Source organism: Chelonia mydas, chromosome 3 (genome assembly GCF_015237465.2).
Source record: "Chelonia mydas isolate rCheMyd1 chromosome 3, rCheMyd1.pri.v2, whole genome shotgun sequence".
In the NCBI taxonomy this organism is placed as follows: Eukaryota; Metazoa; Chordata; order Testudines; family Cheloniidae; genus Chelonia; species Chelonia mydas.
Genome location: NC_057851.1, coordinates 55,039,612 through 55,055,754, shown reverse-complemented (window position 1 = coordinate 55,055,754; position 16,143 = coordinate 55,039,612). Strand labels below are relative to the sequence as shown.

The 16,143-nt window shown below is 38.5% G+C and overlaps 1 protein-coding gene across 49 annotated transcripts in view; it reads right to left on the bottom strand.

Annotated features, from left to right (window-relative positions):
- RIMS1 (regulating synaptic membrane exocytosis 1) overlaps positions 1-16,143 on the bottom strand; it is a 489,881-nt gene that overhangs the window by 131,023 nt on the left and 342,715 nt on the right. For 14 of the 49 annotated variants that reach the window (XM_043542480.1, XM_043542485.1, XM_043542509.1 and 11 more), the window contains one exon: positions 10,607-10,678. The exons of 9 other annotated variants lie outside the window; for them this stretch is intronic. In XM_043542480.1, the coding sequence (XP_043398415.1) occupies positions 10,607-10,678 (72 nt within the window). Of the gene's footprint in view, positions 1-406; positions 590-10,606; positions 10,679-15,111; positions 15,190-16,143 lie in introns of all 49 variants that reach the window. 26 more of the 49 variants (XM_043542504.1, XM_043542468.1, XM_037894322.2 and 23 more) reach the window with 3 other exon arrangements.

Sequence of the window (16,143 nt, the reverse complement as noted above, 5' to 3'; positions counted from 1 at the left end):
TGGTGACCTTTAGCATTTCATAGGCCAAATGACTTTCTCTTAACTTGCTGCTGTAAAGCAAGAGTTAATTGTGTGGAAATTGTTTGTGTGTTATTTACAGCACATTTTCAAAATGAAATATTTTGCATGTTTTCATATGAGTACATAAACAAAACAATGGAAGGACAAAACAGTCAAATTTTAACTCTCATGTTCCATAATTATATAATTCAACAGTCAAAAGCACCATCTAGACAGTGAAGATAGACGGAGTAGAGGATATGGGAGAAGTGTAAGTACCATGGAGAAAGGATTATAGTACCGTGCTAGAAAGAGTGAATGCACCGTATATACTCGGGAAAGTACAACACCACAGTGACATCTGGGAGGTAGGACATGAATGCTGTGCTGTACATTTAATAGGAACCTTGTCAGAAGTGGAGAAGGTGGCGCCGACCCTCCTGGAACTAGATGATGTACAGAGCATAATGGTCTGATACTAGAATGCTCACTCGACCTTGAGCGAGTGTGATGTTTTCCCCTAATGACTGGCTGCTCAGTTGTTCTTGGGGTTGGAAGTCCCCTTCTAGAAAGACATGGTAGCAGAACCCTAAAACATTAGGGCCAAAAAGAAATTGTTCAGTCATTAGCTCCACATAAGCTTCCCCATGCTTCCCTCCACCAGTGAAAGCAACCGAAAGCCTGTTTAATAAGACACATGCTCACATTTTCAGACTCTGAAAAAATTATTAATTCAACCTACAACTCTGTTTTCAAAATGATAAACAGAAAAACCCTCACTTCAGATACCTATGTCATGTAAACCTGTAGTTCATAAATTGCATTGAATTTAACAGCTGGTTGGCGAAAAATATTAGCTTCATCTTCAGTTACTTTAACCATAGCAAATGAAGACTAATGCACATCTGGAAAATACTCTGAAGTACCACCATTACAGAAAAAAAATCAAAGCCTACTTTTAACCACAGTACACATGTTTTCAAAATGCACATTTTTATTGGTGTTAAAATTTTACCTGAATTATCATGAAGGCCCCAGTTCAGTAAGGTACCTAAGCACATGTATAATCTCACTAGCTAGCCTCTTGGGGACAACTCATGTGCTTAAAATTAGATATGTGCTGAAGTATCTTGCTGAACTGGGGTCTAAATTAGAGATATAATTCTGCAGGATTAATAACGAAAACTGTATTAAAGTAAAAATGCAGTACAGTTTATTAGTGGCCTCAGTACAACAATGTAAAGTTAAATATAATCACCTGAACTAATATGAGTAAGTAAGCGAATAAAATAAACTTTTAAATTAAATTAACAAATTGTGACTTTTTAATTCTTTTCTGCTTTTCACAACTGTGTGACAGTCCATAAAATGCATTGTTGTTTAGGACACTTTTGAATTGAGTCTTCTCACTACTTCTGTTTACAATATTTTATTGGTTTGTTTATTTTTTTAGATTTCTAAACTACAGCAGCAGGCACCCATTCATAAGTTAAAAATCCCAACATAAGCAAAGGACTGCCCATGCACCCACCCACTCCCAATACCCACTTACCTGTTTCCCTTTTATTTCTGGTGGAACCCTATATCCTAATAATCTTTTTAGGACTAGAATTTTTTGCTATTATTTATGTAGTTCCAAAATGTACTGTACTATGTTACTTATAGTTTGGCTTTAGGGCCACCTCTAGAGAAACAATATATTTCATGGCAGCCCAGTTACAACTCCAACCACAGTTAACTTGAGTTGCACTTAAAGCAAGTATTCTGCTTCTTCATTATGTATGAAAAATAAAGTATATCCTCCGCAAAATTACAGCACCTGATCTGGGGTATAGAATGAATTTTCTGAGAATGTATGAGGTAAACTTAATTAAAAATCAGTCCTTTAAGTAGCTGAATACCCACTGTAAAGATGGCCATGGCCTCCATTCACTTGTTCATCTTCACCTCTGTAAATCATAGAGGGCTACCACCTTTACGGAGGGCAGCTTGGCTTTATTTCCATTGGGAACAATAGGGGACCATGCCCATTTTGTTAACAGAGGGTAGCCAGTGGCCTCCATCCCATTAAGTAAAATGGAAGCTGGCAGCCGTCTTTAATTATGTCTTTTATTGTCATCTTGAGAGGGGAAAAAACCCATAATGTGTCTTTAAAAATCAGTTCAATCTAATATGGGTCCAAACACACTAAAATGCTTGAGTCATAATCAAAGAGACATGATGGGTAAGATAGTATCTTTTATTGGACCACTTGCTGTTAGTGAAAGAGACCAAGGTGAAGTGGCCAATTATCACTACTGCCGTTATTGGACAAAAAAGGGGAGTTAGTGGGTTTCAGGTTGTTGAAATAAGCCATAAATCCAGTGTGTTTATTGAGTTCATGATTTATAGTGATGAATTTAAGTTCCTAGGCTCATGAAGGTTTTGCAGGTTTCCTTTTAGGCTAAGTACTGAGAGGTCAGATATGGAGTGATAGCTTTGTGAATGGGTGCTATGGCGTTTTATCATTTTTCAGGTAGTTCATTCAAGAGTATAATGATTGTCTCATTTCACCGACATAGCTGTTACTGGGGCATTTAGTGCACTAGATGAGGTATACCACGTGTTGTGATAGGCATGTGTAGATCTTGAAAGGTGTGTTGCCAGTAAGTATTGACTGTCATTGCTGTGGAGACATGTCTACAGGTTTTGCATCTGTTGTTCTGGCAGGGTCTGGTGCCACTTTGAGTTGGTGGGTTCTGGTCTGTGGGGAGCTTGGTTCTGATGATGAGCTTAGTATTAACTGGCCACTTCACCTTGAATGGTCTCTTACAATACGAATTAACTACTTATGCTAAACAACCTGTTCCAACTTGTATTTAGCTGTGACACTCTGAGTACCTTGCCCATACCTGAAAAAGAGCTCTGTGTAAGCTTGAAAGCTTGTCTCTCACCAGCAGAAGTTGGTCTAACAAAATATATTATCTTACCCATCTTGTTTCTCTAATATCCTGGCATCAACACAGCTACAATAACACATTAATCATAATCAGATGCTTATTGCATGATGGAACAACAGGCCAGAGCTAAGGTTATTTGGATGACTGAGTTGTGCATTTCTAGCCAGAGACTCTATCTGGTAGAAGCAGAAGCAGCTAAAGCAGATTGCTGCACCGTAAGGCAGGGAGTAAAATGAGGCCCTGCCAGGGCCACTCTTCCCCCCCAGTACCCTGCTGGACCCAAAACTGAGCTGGGGAGACCCTCACACTGTGAACCCATGCAGTACCTTTCCTCCCTCCCACCATGTGGGCTTCAGAGAGGAGCCAGATATAAGAACATAAGATCAGACCAATGGTCCATCTAGCCCATTATCCTATCTTCTGAGAAGTGATCCATTCCTTGTCACCCATTCCCAGCTTCTGGCAAATAGAGGCTAGGGACACCATCCCTGCCCATCCTGGCTAATAGCCACTGATGGACCTATTGTTCATTAATTTATCTAGTTCTTTTTTGAACCCTTAACAACATCCTCTGATAAAAAGTTCCACAGACTGACTGTGCATTGTGTAAAAAAAATACTTCCTTTTGTTTGTTTTAAACCTGCTGCCTATTAATTTCATTTGGTGACCCCTAGTTCTTGTGTTATGAGGAGTAAATGACACTTCCTTATTTACTTTCTCCACACCAATCATGGTTTTATAGACCTCAATCATATTCCCCCTTAGTCGTCTCTTTTCCAAGCTGAAAAGTCACAGTCTTATTAATCTCTCCTCATACAGAAGCCATTCCACACCCCTAATCATTTTTGTTGCCCTTTTCTGAACCTTTTCCAATTCCAATATATCTTTTTTTGAGATGGGGTGACCACATCTGCACGCAGTATTCAAGATGTGGGCGGACCATGGATTTATATAGAGGCAATATGATATGTTCTGTCTTATTATCTATCTCTTTCTTAATGATTCCCAACATTCTGTTCACTGTTTTGACTGCTGCTGCACATTGACTGGATGTTTTCAGAGAACTATCCATAATGATTCCAAGATTTCTTTGTTGAGTGGTAACAGCTAATTTAGACCCCATCATTTTATATGTATAGTTGGGATTATGTTTTCCAGTGTGCATTACTTTGCATTTATCAACATTGAATTTCATCTGCCATTTTGTTGCCCAATCACCCAGTTTTATTAAATCCCTTTGTAACTCTTCACAGTCTGCTTTAGGCTTAACTATCTTGAGTAGTTTTGTATCATCTGCAAATTTTGCCACTTCACTGTTTACCCTTTTTTCCAGATCATTTATGAATATGTTAAATAGGACTACAGACCCCTGCGGACACTGCTATTTACTTCTCTCCATTCTGAAATCTGACCATTTATTTCTGCCCTTTGTTTCCTATCTTTTAACCAGTTACTGATCCAGGAGAGGACCTTCCATCTTATCCCACAACAGCTTACTTTGCTTAAGAACCTTTAGTGAGGGATCTTGTCAAAGGCTTTCTGAAAACCTAAGTACACTATATCCACTGGATCACCCATGTCCACATGCTTGTTGACCTGTTCAAAGAATTCTAGTAGATTGGTGAGGCATGATTTCCCTTTACAAAAACCATGCTGAATCTTCCCCCAACAAATTGTGTTCTTTACTAGAGTTTCAACCAATTTGCCTAGTACCGAAGTTAGGCTCACTGCCTGTAATTGCTGGGCTCACCTCTGGAGCCTTTTTAAAAAATTGGAGTCACATTAGCTATCCTCTAGTCACCTGGCACAGAAGCTGATTTAAATGGTTAGTTACATACCACAGTTAGTCGTTCTGCAATTTCACATTTCAGTTCCTTCAGAACTCTTGGATGAATAGGATCTGGTCCTGATGACTTATTACTGTTTAATTTATCAATTTGTTCCCAAACCTCCTCTAATAACACCTCAATCAGGAGACAGAAACTCCACCGGGGGAGCAGGGACTTTTGGACCTCTGGACATTCCAGTCACCACTGTAGAATACACTATGATTTTCTCTGCCCTGTTCTGATTGGCTGTTTGTTCCAACCCTCCCTCTCTCCTCCCTTCTCACCATCCCTTCCCTTCAGCTTCATTCTGCATCTGTCCCTCCTCCTGTTCCCTTTTCTGCCCTCCTTACCAATTCCTTCCCCTTTCTTTACATTTAGCTGCTCCCCTCCTAAATAACCCTCTCCCCGCAAAAAAAATAATTGTGGAACTAGTATCCCATTTGCTGCCATCACATTTATCACTCTGCTTGTATGTTATACTCCTTCCCCCACTCTGTGTCTGTCTGTCTTAGACGATAATAGGTCATTATTTCCTCGTAATCCCAAATTTGTCGGTATCCCTCTGTTTTCTCTCATCTTATACTTAATTTGAGAGCACATGTTTGTACATTGCAATGGGACCTACTGGGGCTCCTAGGTGCTTCAATAATATAAACTATTATTATTATTATTATTATTAAGGCTTCCAGATACTTTCCATTATATGACTTTGTTTTCAGTTGCTTATAACTTGGCCAACTTCTATCACTTCAGGTGAAATCTTCCATGCCAGGTGACTGCCTTGATATTTTTTTTGAAAATTTCATACAAAATATGTTAGCCATTTCTGAGAATAAGGCTAGGGAAAAATAAATTGGTCTGACAATGTTAAAAGTACTGGAAACCTTTGAGATGCTCTAGTGCCTTTGCAACAGGGGTGCAGAAAAGAAGGACTTGGACAAGTTGGAAGGGATGGGGCAGGAGAGGTCACACTTGGGGAAGAGTCTGCACCCACCATAGCACTTTTCCCTCTAGAGCCTGGAATGGAACACAAAATTCCTGAGTTTCACTATTGCTCTGATATCAGCAAATATTTATAAAACCTACTGGTAATGTGTCCCATCCCCCCTCTCTTGCAGGGGCAGACAACCCACTATTGCTATCAATTACTCCATTAGCACAAGAGATGAAGGTTTGAGCAGTGGATCTAAAGGTTCCAATCCTGCTGCTGACCCCTGTGGGTGTCAATATGGTGCTACATGATGGAATTTATCTTTTTTTCAGTGTGCTTTTTTTTAAAATATAAGAAATCACACGCTTAAAAACCACATTAAAAGAATGCTGTTAAGGTTACAAAGCCAAGCACTCAAAAGTTAGGAAAACTTTTGAGTGCTTCCTCTGTGCAACCTTAATTTAGCCTCCTTATGTTTATGAATTATAATAGTATTTTATTACGTGAACATATACTACTTTTTGCAAAGGATACCTTAGCCCGTAAACTCCAAAGACCTCATGGGCAAAGCATTTAGTTTGTTGTTTTTTGTGGCATTTAGCATCTCTCTTAAAGCTTATTTTGTCTTTTGTACCAACAACTATATTACCAATCTCTTATTTCATTTATGGTTAGAGAGAGGTTTCAGACATTTGAAACAGAAGTGGATTCAATCCCAGTCAGGATCGTGAGGGGCACTCATGATGGTGCTGAGGATAATGGAACTTTCTGTCATTCCCAGCATACTGCCTGGCTCTTAAACTATTTTACTGCATCTGACCTTGGAGACTAACCTAGAAGTTATCTAATGGCATCAGTGCTTAATTTGTAATGAACAAGGTGCTGGGGCTCAAGCAATGAGGTACTGGGGCTCAAGCAATTTTTTTACTTTCATAACTGACGCAGCAAGCCCAGAGGTGCTGGGGCTCAGCTCCGGCAAGCCTTGGCACAAATGAAGCACTGAATAGCATTAGCAAGAAAACCTTTAATCCCTGTCAACTACTATAACACAGCTGACTGATGTTTCATCAGGTGCTGATCTGTTGAGATACCCTAATACACACAGGAATTAAGCCATGTATAAAATGTCAAAGGGTGGTTATACAGAATGCTGTAGGAGGTAGGATTTTGGACATCCTGTTACAATTGCTGATTAATGGGAATACTTGGTAGAGTGCAATTTGGACAATAAGTGCCTCTTGCTTTCACTCAATCTTTACTTTGTCTTTTTTACGCAACTTTTAGACCAGCAAGGTCTGAGCAATTGTAATTGACCTTCTGACAGAAAACGGTTGGCCCTGAAGAAACTATTTCTATCCCAGCTACAGATCTTGGTGTCAATCATGATGGAAATTAGGAGACTGTGTTGGTCCTGGCTGCCTGAACTGTGGTGGGGGCAGGCAGGCTGAGCTGATTTGAAGATAATCCTCTGGAATTCCCCAGCCTGGTTCTCTTGTGGTGGAGAAAAGAGGATGCTTCGAGGAGGACTGGTCTAGTGCAGTATTTGCTATTGGACGAGCATGAATTATCTAGCATATTAACCAAGCTACCTGATGGTACTGTTGTGGTATTAAGCATATGATGAAGTAATAACTCAGAGCACTCAGTCCTCTGTAGACGTCTTTATATTAAATATCTAAATTAATTGATTATTTCGCTAAAAGCAGATAAATACACCATAGTGCAGGTGTCAGATTCCCTATAATGACATGATGCACTATTAAGAAGCAAAAGGGAGAGGCAGATTTCACCATTCCCTGGGCTGCTGCTGTTTCTGCAGCCCAGGTTCCCTCTCCTGGGGCATTATGAGAAAGAGGAACTGTCTATCTTCAACTAGGAAGTAAAGGAATACTTAGTGACATGGATGCTTTTTAAAAGGTAAAGAAATATTTTAAGAGCTCCAGAGTGGTTTTTATAATCTTCCTGACCTTCCCTAATAACAAATGCCACATTACTAAAAAATAGCACTTAGACATTTTAAGTGGTGATTGTTGTCACTATAAGGAGACTGACTACTGGATAATTGGAAGGGATTTTAACACAAGAGAGGCCACACACATGACACTGCAGTACCAAGCTATAAATCCATTAAATCCTGTGTATATAAATCAGTGCAAAGCTATTATATATGTCACAGATGTATCCAGTCTCAAATTTCTCACAATAACATAAAAGAAGACTAACTAAATGTGTAAGCATTTTATGTTTCCTGTGTTTTGTGCAAGTGCTATCAAAACTTTAAAGGGGTCAGTAAAGTTTGGATCTCAGATGTAGGTTAATTCCTTATTGGGAGAAAAATAGCTTGTTGTAGACATAGAATACTCTATATCTTAATGTAATATAAATTACAAGTGTGTTCATTCTTAGAATGCAAAAGCAGAGTGCATTTTATAAGCTTACATTTGTAGCTTTCAGACATCCAGCAAAATACACCAGATTCACATTCTCTGCAAAATAGTTTCTCTCCAGCTGAAACAGTTGCAAATCCCAAGTGATCAAAAATCATGAGTCAGACCCCCCCCCGCCCAATCATGAGATTAGCATACAAATCATTAGATGTTTTAAAATCAGTTGCAGGGTGGGGGGAGCAGGAGAGGAGGTTGTTTTGTGTTATGATTTTTGATCCTTTAGAAGGAAGAGGCCCACGCTCAATCTGTGTATGATCATTTCAGGTTCAAAATCACCCTTAAATACACACACAGAAATACAGGCCTTCCCAATGGCTAGTGCAGAGAGGGAGTTCATTTGCCCTGTCCAATTCCCTGTGGTGACAGCAAAAGTCATTCTATCTCCACCCCATTCCCTTAGGTACATCCTATCTCTCTTTACTCCCATTACACCTCCTTGACCACTCACATCCCCCTCTCCATGCTCCCTTAGATTGTCTTCTCCCCGACATGGCTCCTATGGTCATTTGCTCACTCTGCATAGTATCCTTCCCTTTCCTTTGCTCTCCTTCCTCTCTGGCACCCTTTATTCCCCCCATAACCTAAGTCTCCATCATTTCTCCCACAGTGTCTTTTCTCCCAGTTTTCTGTCAGTTTCTTAACCATACATCATAAGAGATGGCCATCTTCCCTGAGGGCAATCTGGCTTCAGTCCCATTGAGAGCCATGGGAAATGATAGCTATCACTACTAATTTCTGTACTTACTCTCCACTTGAAGGTTGTTGTTGTTTTTTTTTAAAAAAAGCATGGGCAAAATTCTTTTTCTTTCTTACAATACATGACACACATTTTTCCCATTGTAAAAATATATAAATACCCTCTTTTAAAGCACAAACATATAAAGCACAAGGCTACAGCAAAAATGACTGAAATTTGAAATTTAGCAAGGCCATCCTATTCACTAAGGGTCGTATGATTTGTCTATCTTCAGGGGAAAACCAAAACTCAACTTATAAGCATATAAGCAAGTTCTGAGTAGGCACAGTGGCATCCATTAAGTTTTTTAGCACAGCATAATAATGCACTGAACCTTTTTCAAAACATAGTGTTAAATCCTGGCCTCACTGAAATTAATGCGAAAACTCCCATTGACTTAATTAGGGCCACGATATCATTTACAATGCATATTATCTGTGCCTGTGCTGGCACAGGAGCTGCTACTGGGACAGGAAAATTAAAACAAAATACAAAATAAAATTAAACAATAAAAAAAGCAAAAAACCTCCTACCTTTAGACTAACCATAGAAAATCATAGGCATCAGGGCGGGGGGTGGGGAATTAAAGATTCAGTGGAATCTGCAATCTGTCTGCAATTTTTACTACATTATACAAATTATAAGCTTTTTGTTTGAAAACAAAATTAAATTTTTATATTTTTTTCAATGCAGTTATTCACCTCTCATAGTGTAAATAGGGGTACTGCTGTCTAGCTGACCCAGCCTTACAGAAATCTGTCTCCAGCAACAGTGATATCTTACCCCTTTTTCACTGTCTCATCAAGATGTGCACTTAAACCTAACCGGAACCAGTAGAATACTATCATTATTAAGCACATATATTTCTTTTCCTTTCCATTTTTTCTAAAATGAAGAACCTGGGTGCAAAACTCCTATATTATTATAGCATCAAAGGCGAAAGTTAAAATCACAATAAATGCACAGTAAAACTCAATAAAAGCAAAAGTTAAAGTTCCAGCAGCAATATTAAAACATTGCATAATTGCAAATTGTAGTATTTTCTATGTATGTCTTTTAATATATTTTTAATTACAAGGTGAAATGGATACCTTAGAAAATAAAGGATGTACAGCATGTCCATAATAACATTGCTATTTGAGTGCGGCAATTCTTTAATTTTTGCAACTTCAATTGTGCAACTTTTATGTAATATTAAGATCATCTCTTTTGCAATTATTTATTGTTACCTTCACTTTTTGTACATAGATTTGTCTCATTGTCAAAATTATTTTTAAAATATAAGAAACCAGGAAGAAATATCAGTGGTGAAGTACAATAACAAAGCAATCTTTCACTGCTTCAACATATTATACTTTTTGATCCAAATCCTGATCCTAGAGATCCAGTGCCAAAACTTCCAGGACTTAACGGGTGAAGGATTTGAATCATTAAATTTACATAAAAGCGACTTTTGATCTTGGCCTATGGGTTTATCCATAAAGAAAGAAAGCCAGAAAACTTCTATACTATGACATAACACATATGAGGCCAACATACCAGGCAATGACAATTTTGTAACACAGATGTGAACTCATCAGTACTTTAAACTAAGGCAGCATGAATTTGTGTTAGTAATTTTATAAATTTAGTGTTTTACAGGCGGCATTTAAAGTAGCAGCAGGTGCACTGGAATCAATTTGACTCAGAGAGAAGGTTGCTGCATATTGTAGCATCAATCCTACCTTTCTGTTTCAGATGCGGAGTCTTTCCTAGTCTGTTTTTGGCTGTTATATCTTTCCACTTTTCTGGACTGCCTGTGAAATGAGATGTCAAAAAAATGAAAAAAGAAGAAAAGATACAGGAAATATGAAGAATAATGCTTTAATTATGTATTATAACGATAATGCAAAGTGGTTGACAGATGGAAAAGTGATAGCTATCTTTATGAATGGGCTATTGAATTAGTAGTTTAAATCACAAGATCCTTTTCTATTATTGCATTAAATTAGTTCAGGTTTGCTGGTGTGATGGCAGTGGGCTGCCAAACAGGAGACCTCACTCAATGCTAGAGAAGAGAAAGATAATTAGTTCAGGCTCTTGGGGTAGGTAGCTAGTTGCATCACTTTTTAACAAGACTGCTCACAGGGTTAGAAACGAGCCCTCCAGTAGCTCCTAGGTCCTCCCTTGACAAGAAAATAGTGCTGTAAGAAAGAGCAGTTGCAGAAGGCACTGGGGAGTAATAGAACACTCAAATGTCAATCTGAAAAATGTTTTTAAATCACTTTTTCAAGTAACAAAGAAAACAAAATATTGTAATGAAGATCAAGTATAAATTACACTGCATATCAGTAAAACCTTGTCTTATATTTTACTGTACCAAGATTGCTAAAATGTTTGGAAAACTTCTATAACAATTCAATAATACTCTTTTTCTAACATATGTTAACTGGTTGGTATCAGAACATATGTCTGAACCCATTTTTTAATAATATGTAATTGGGTCATGTAAATTTAGTTATCTTCCTTAGACGTTTTCCATATCTATCTTTCACAAAGAGCCAGAAGAGAGCTGAGACTGAAATTTTGTTTGTTTCCCACTTTCCAACAGTCAGCTCTTCACCTGATTATGTAACATGCATTTGCTGGGCCGTATTTTAATTTGTCTATCTTAACCTAGCTGAAAGCTAGATCAGCTATTCCTTAAGCAGTAGAGGTAGTCTGATTTTCAGTGACCTTGCTATGGGCATTACACTAGTCACCTTTTGGGTGCTGGGAAAGAATTTTCCCATCACTGCTAGATTGGCTTGGATGGTTTGTAGGACTTGGCTTCCTCTCAGCAGCTCAGGGAGCTGGTGGACAGGGTAGGTTGTAGGGTGCTCATGTTGTCACTATCTGACAAATGTCCACTGCAGGTACTTGTTCAATAGAGGGATCCTAATAAACCGGACTTGGAATTAGTATTAGTGAAGAGTGTCCCTTAAAGAAGATGAGGAAGAAGGCTGGGTCTCCCACTATCTGGTAGGGAGATTTTCTCCACACCCTCAACCTCTGTGATGAGGAGAGCGCCTTAGGGTCCCAGCAACAGTACTTGGAGCAGGTTAAAAGTTTGGTGGTGGACACTGGTGGACTTTCACTGGATGAATTACTGCAGGATAGTTTCCCAGATGTGTTACTAAAGTTGCCATTATTAAAACATATTCCCAGTGTTTCACCTTTCTTCCTGTGATGCCCAGGTCAATGAATAGTCATTACAAGCCTGCAAAATTATGTAAATGACAACAGCTTTGCAGGAAAATTCTCCTGCATACTAGTACTATTCTTCGTATCTGACCTGGTTGTTATAATCTGTATAAAATAAAAATACTTCTGTGGGGAAGAATATGGAGATACCAGGGCAATTTCTGCACTGTTATAGCAATGTTATTGAGGACAGAATGTGGGTCATGAAGTTAAGAGTGACTTCTTGTTCTCATTCAAGACATTGCAGTGGGTGTCTGGGAAAATCGCCAAATTCAGCTTTCTTGTCATTGATAAGCAATTTATATGGAAAGTTCAGTCTTGAAGGTAGAGAAGGTCTGGTGCTACTCTCACAGAGACCAGTATCAATCAGGAATAACTTGCCTGAAGTCAGTGAATTACAACAGCATAAAACTGTTTACGTAGAGATTCGGGCCTTCTATGTGCAGGTTATCTCATTGCAGACTATGGCACCATGAAAAGGACTGCCCCAGGAAGGGGGAAATACAGCTGAGCCCAAGATAAAAATTATGGACTTGCAGTTGATAGCCAAATCGAGGACATAAAGAGATCAACAGCTGATTTGTGGTCCCCTTTCATTAGAGTCAAAGGCAGAAATGTGACTGTACAATTTGACTGAATTGGGTACCATGAAGATATACAGTAAGTGGTATACATGATTGTACACCCCCATCTGTCTGTATCTAACGGTTGTCTCTTGTCTTATAGATTGTAAGCTGTTTGTGGGCAGGGACCATCTTTTTGTTCTGTGTTTGTACAGCGTCTAGCACAATGGGGTGCTGGTCCATGACTAGGGTTCTAAGTGACACTGTAATACAGAGGAGGAGGAGGAGGAGGCAAGCCCATTAACTGAAGAGTATTTTCAGTGCATGTTTTCACCGTCATGATCCAGAGATTGCGAATATATTATCAGGACTCTCTACATGGGCTCTGCATTTGTGGAACATGCTTTTCACTATTATTTATAATTCTTTGTTTGTGTCCATATTTACAAGTCAGATCCTGTTAATTTCTGTTGCTATACTGCAAAGTGCTCTCAAACATTTGTGTGAGAGACATTTTATAGGTTTATACATTGCTTTTGTGGTGTTGTATGCATTTTTTACTCTATTACAGAATGAGGCCAGGAAACAACTGATATCCAGCTCTCTCTACAGGTTGTGGCCAACAGTGTTCCCATAAATACATAAAGGTTAGTTGTCACAGGTATGTCTACACAGCATCTTGCAGTGAGTGGGGAGTAAGCCTCTCAGCCCTGGCCAAGAGGGCCACAACTTCAAAGCACTGTCTACACAGCTATTTTTAGAACATTAGTGCCAGCCACACTAACCCAAGTCTGTTGAGCCTGGAGCGCAACCTGCACCCGAGTCTGGAGCTGGATAATTTGCTCCAAAATCCTGTGTAAACATACCCTGAGAGATAACCAGTGTAGACCGCCATTCAAATGTGGTAAAAAAGGAGAGAGTGATTGTTTGCTCACTGTTGCACAAGGGATGCTGACAAACCCCAAATTTTATGTTTCACAGGAAATAGGACTGGAAGAGATGCACAAGGAATTGATGTTGATAAAATCAACTTCATGCACTAAGCTAGGCAGGTAAAATGCAGAAATAAAAGACAGATGAAAGAGCCATTTCAAGATTTGTATTTTAGACCTTGGTGAAAATGAGAAGAAACTCGGTGTCTGAACTGGAAATTGTGTACACAGACATTAGAGCAAATTATAGCTACAATAATCGATCACAGATGATTTTCATGTTCTCCTCAAGCTATTGTAATGTTTGATTAGTATTAAACCATTATATAGTATGTTTCACAGGTAGGAACAGAAAGGGGAAACACATCTTAAACAAAATAATTTTGCATGCATGAAAATCTTGTTAGCAGTTGTATTCTAGTGACTAAAAGCATGAAGGTTTTTACAAAAAATACTCTACAAAAATTAGTTAATTAACAGGTGTAATCCTGTTCCCCACCATGCTCTGTACTTTCAACTTCCGTTGCATGTATTTTCCTTACATAATTCTTTTACTCCCCTATATGCAGCCAAATTTAAGGAGCATAAATCAGGAGATCTGTGTTAGTATTTAAGATTCTTTACAGATGCTGCAACTGTCTTTGAAGGCCCCAAAGCATGGAAGTATGTGTTTTTCATTAAGTATCTGAGTAGCCCCATTGAGTTCAATTAGTTCAATGGGGCTACTCATTGGCTAGATTATCTCAGCCCTTAGAAGACTATGCAGCAGAGTAAGATCACTTTCCTCTTACTCCCAACTGGCCCTGCTCAGATTGTGACTATTACTGCCGGGGGAGTGGGAGTGCCCCCAGAATCAGTGCCTTATTCTCCTCACTACAAACAGGTGGGAAGAGAAGGACTGGGAATAGGAAGAGCTCTGGTTACACCTGTTTATGTGCTAGGCACACAGGCAGGAATGAGCTACTCCATGAAAAGGAGTGAAGAAACTTACTGCTTCCCAAGAGAGAGCAAGGGAAGAACTGAGACTGTCATAATTAGTTCTCTGGTCTGCTCCTGGGGAGCACACCTTGAGTCACAATTCACTTTGTGCTTCCCCCTTGTTCTGGAGGGTGGTGATTTGTTGCTGCCCTTTTCCAAGAGCAAATTATAATACCCCTCTCCTTATCCATGCAGACTCAACTGCTGTGCCCAGCTCATGAGATGAATAAATGGGAGCTGGACACCCAATCTATGCTTTAATGCCTGTGCCCAATGTCCAGAGAGTGCACACAGGGGTGTATGGTGGGCACTTACTCCATGTTCAAATTTAGCCACTTAGTGCGCTATCTATAAAGAGGTTAAATATGTTAGTATGAAAATACAAACAGCTATAATGTATATTTAGCTATAAAGAGAATGAAAAAGCATATTAAATAAAATATTTATAACAGAGCATGTTGTCAGGGAAGGAAATTGTTCACGGTTCATAAATTAGAATTTACTTGGAACTAAAATTTGACTTAATAAGGATACCTCTGTGTTGCTCCAGGTTTAGCACTTAGGTGGTTTATACTGTCTTGTTTTGGAATGCAAGACTCCAGCGTCCTTGTTCTTCACAAATTTTGGAAACATGGAAGTGAATTGGACAGAATGGACAGAAACAGAGAGATGGTCACATGCAGTGAAGATGGAGACATGCAGTCAAAATATATAAACCAATAGCATTCATGTACTAAGTACTGACCAAACTGCATTTCTGATGTTCCCTTTATTCATATGTTTAAAGGGGATATTTTACAAATCTGTGACACCATGGTAAGTACAAAAGTAAAACATCAGTGACTGAAAAATGTAAAATCTATATTGAACTACAGCATTGTAGCTCACCAATTGCCATTTTCCTTATTGAGAATAAATCTAAAAATTTGTCCATTAGAATAATAGATAAATGCTTCTTCCTCAATCCAAATGAAAATTCAAGTAGTATTTGAAAAAATAACATTTTGGTTTTAATTACTGACAAATTATCTTGATTAAAATCAAATATATTCTGTTTGCATTTAAGGAAACTTTCCAAAATATCCGTACTAAAATTACCAGATGTTTTGCTGGTGTGATAAATAACTGCTCAATAATCACACGAAGGCAGCAAACTGACCCAGCAACAATAGTTTAAAAAAATGTATTCTAATGATGGTCAAAATATGTCTCTTGTAATTTCCATACTATTTTCATTTTATGCTTAAACTCTTTTAACATATTTACAATTTATCCAGAACTCACAATTTGACTTAAATATAACTGTTCTGTCAGTTTTCACATGCAGGCCACTGTACAAAAGAGAACTTTTTTCCAGACTCGATCCATAGGTCTGGGTTTTTTTCCAGGTACCAAACTCAGTCATACAGAATAAATAAGATATCTAGTAATGCTTTATAGTATAACCTTAGCCTTTCAGCTATAATGTTAAATTAAGATGTTCATCTTTGACTCCTGAATGTGATTGCCAAACTGACTGAAAACTTATGTGGCTATTACTACTTATCCCTATATAGTGAAAAGTGC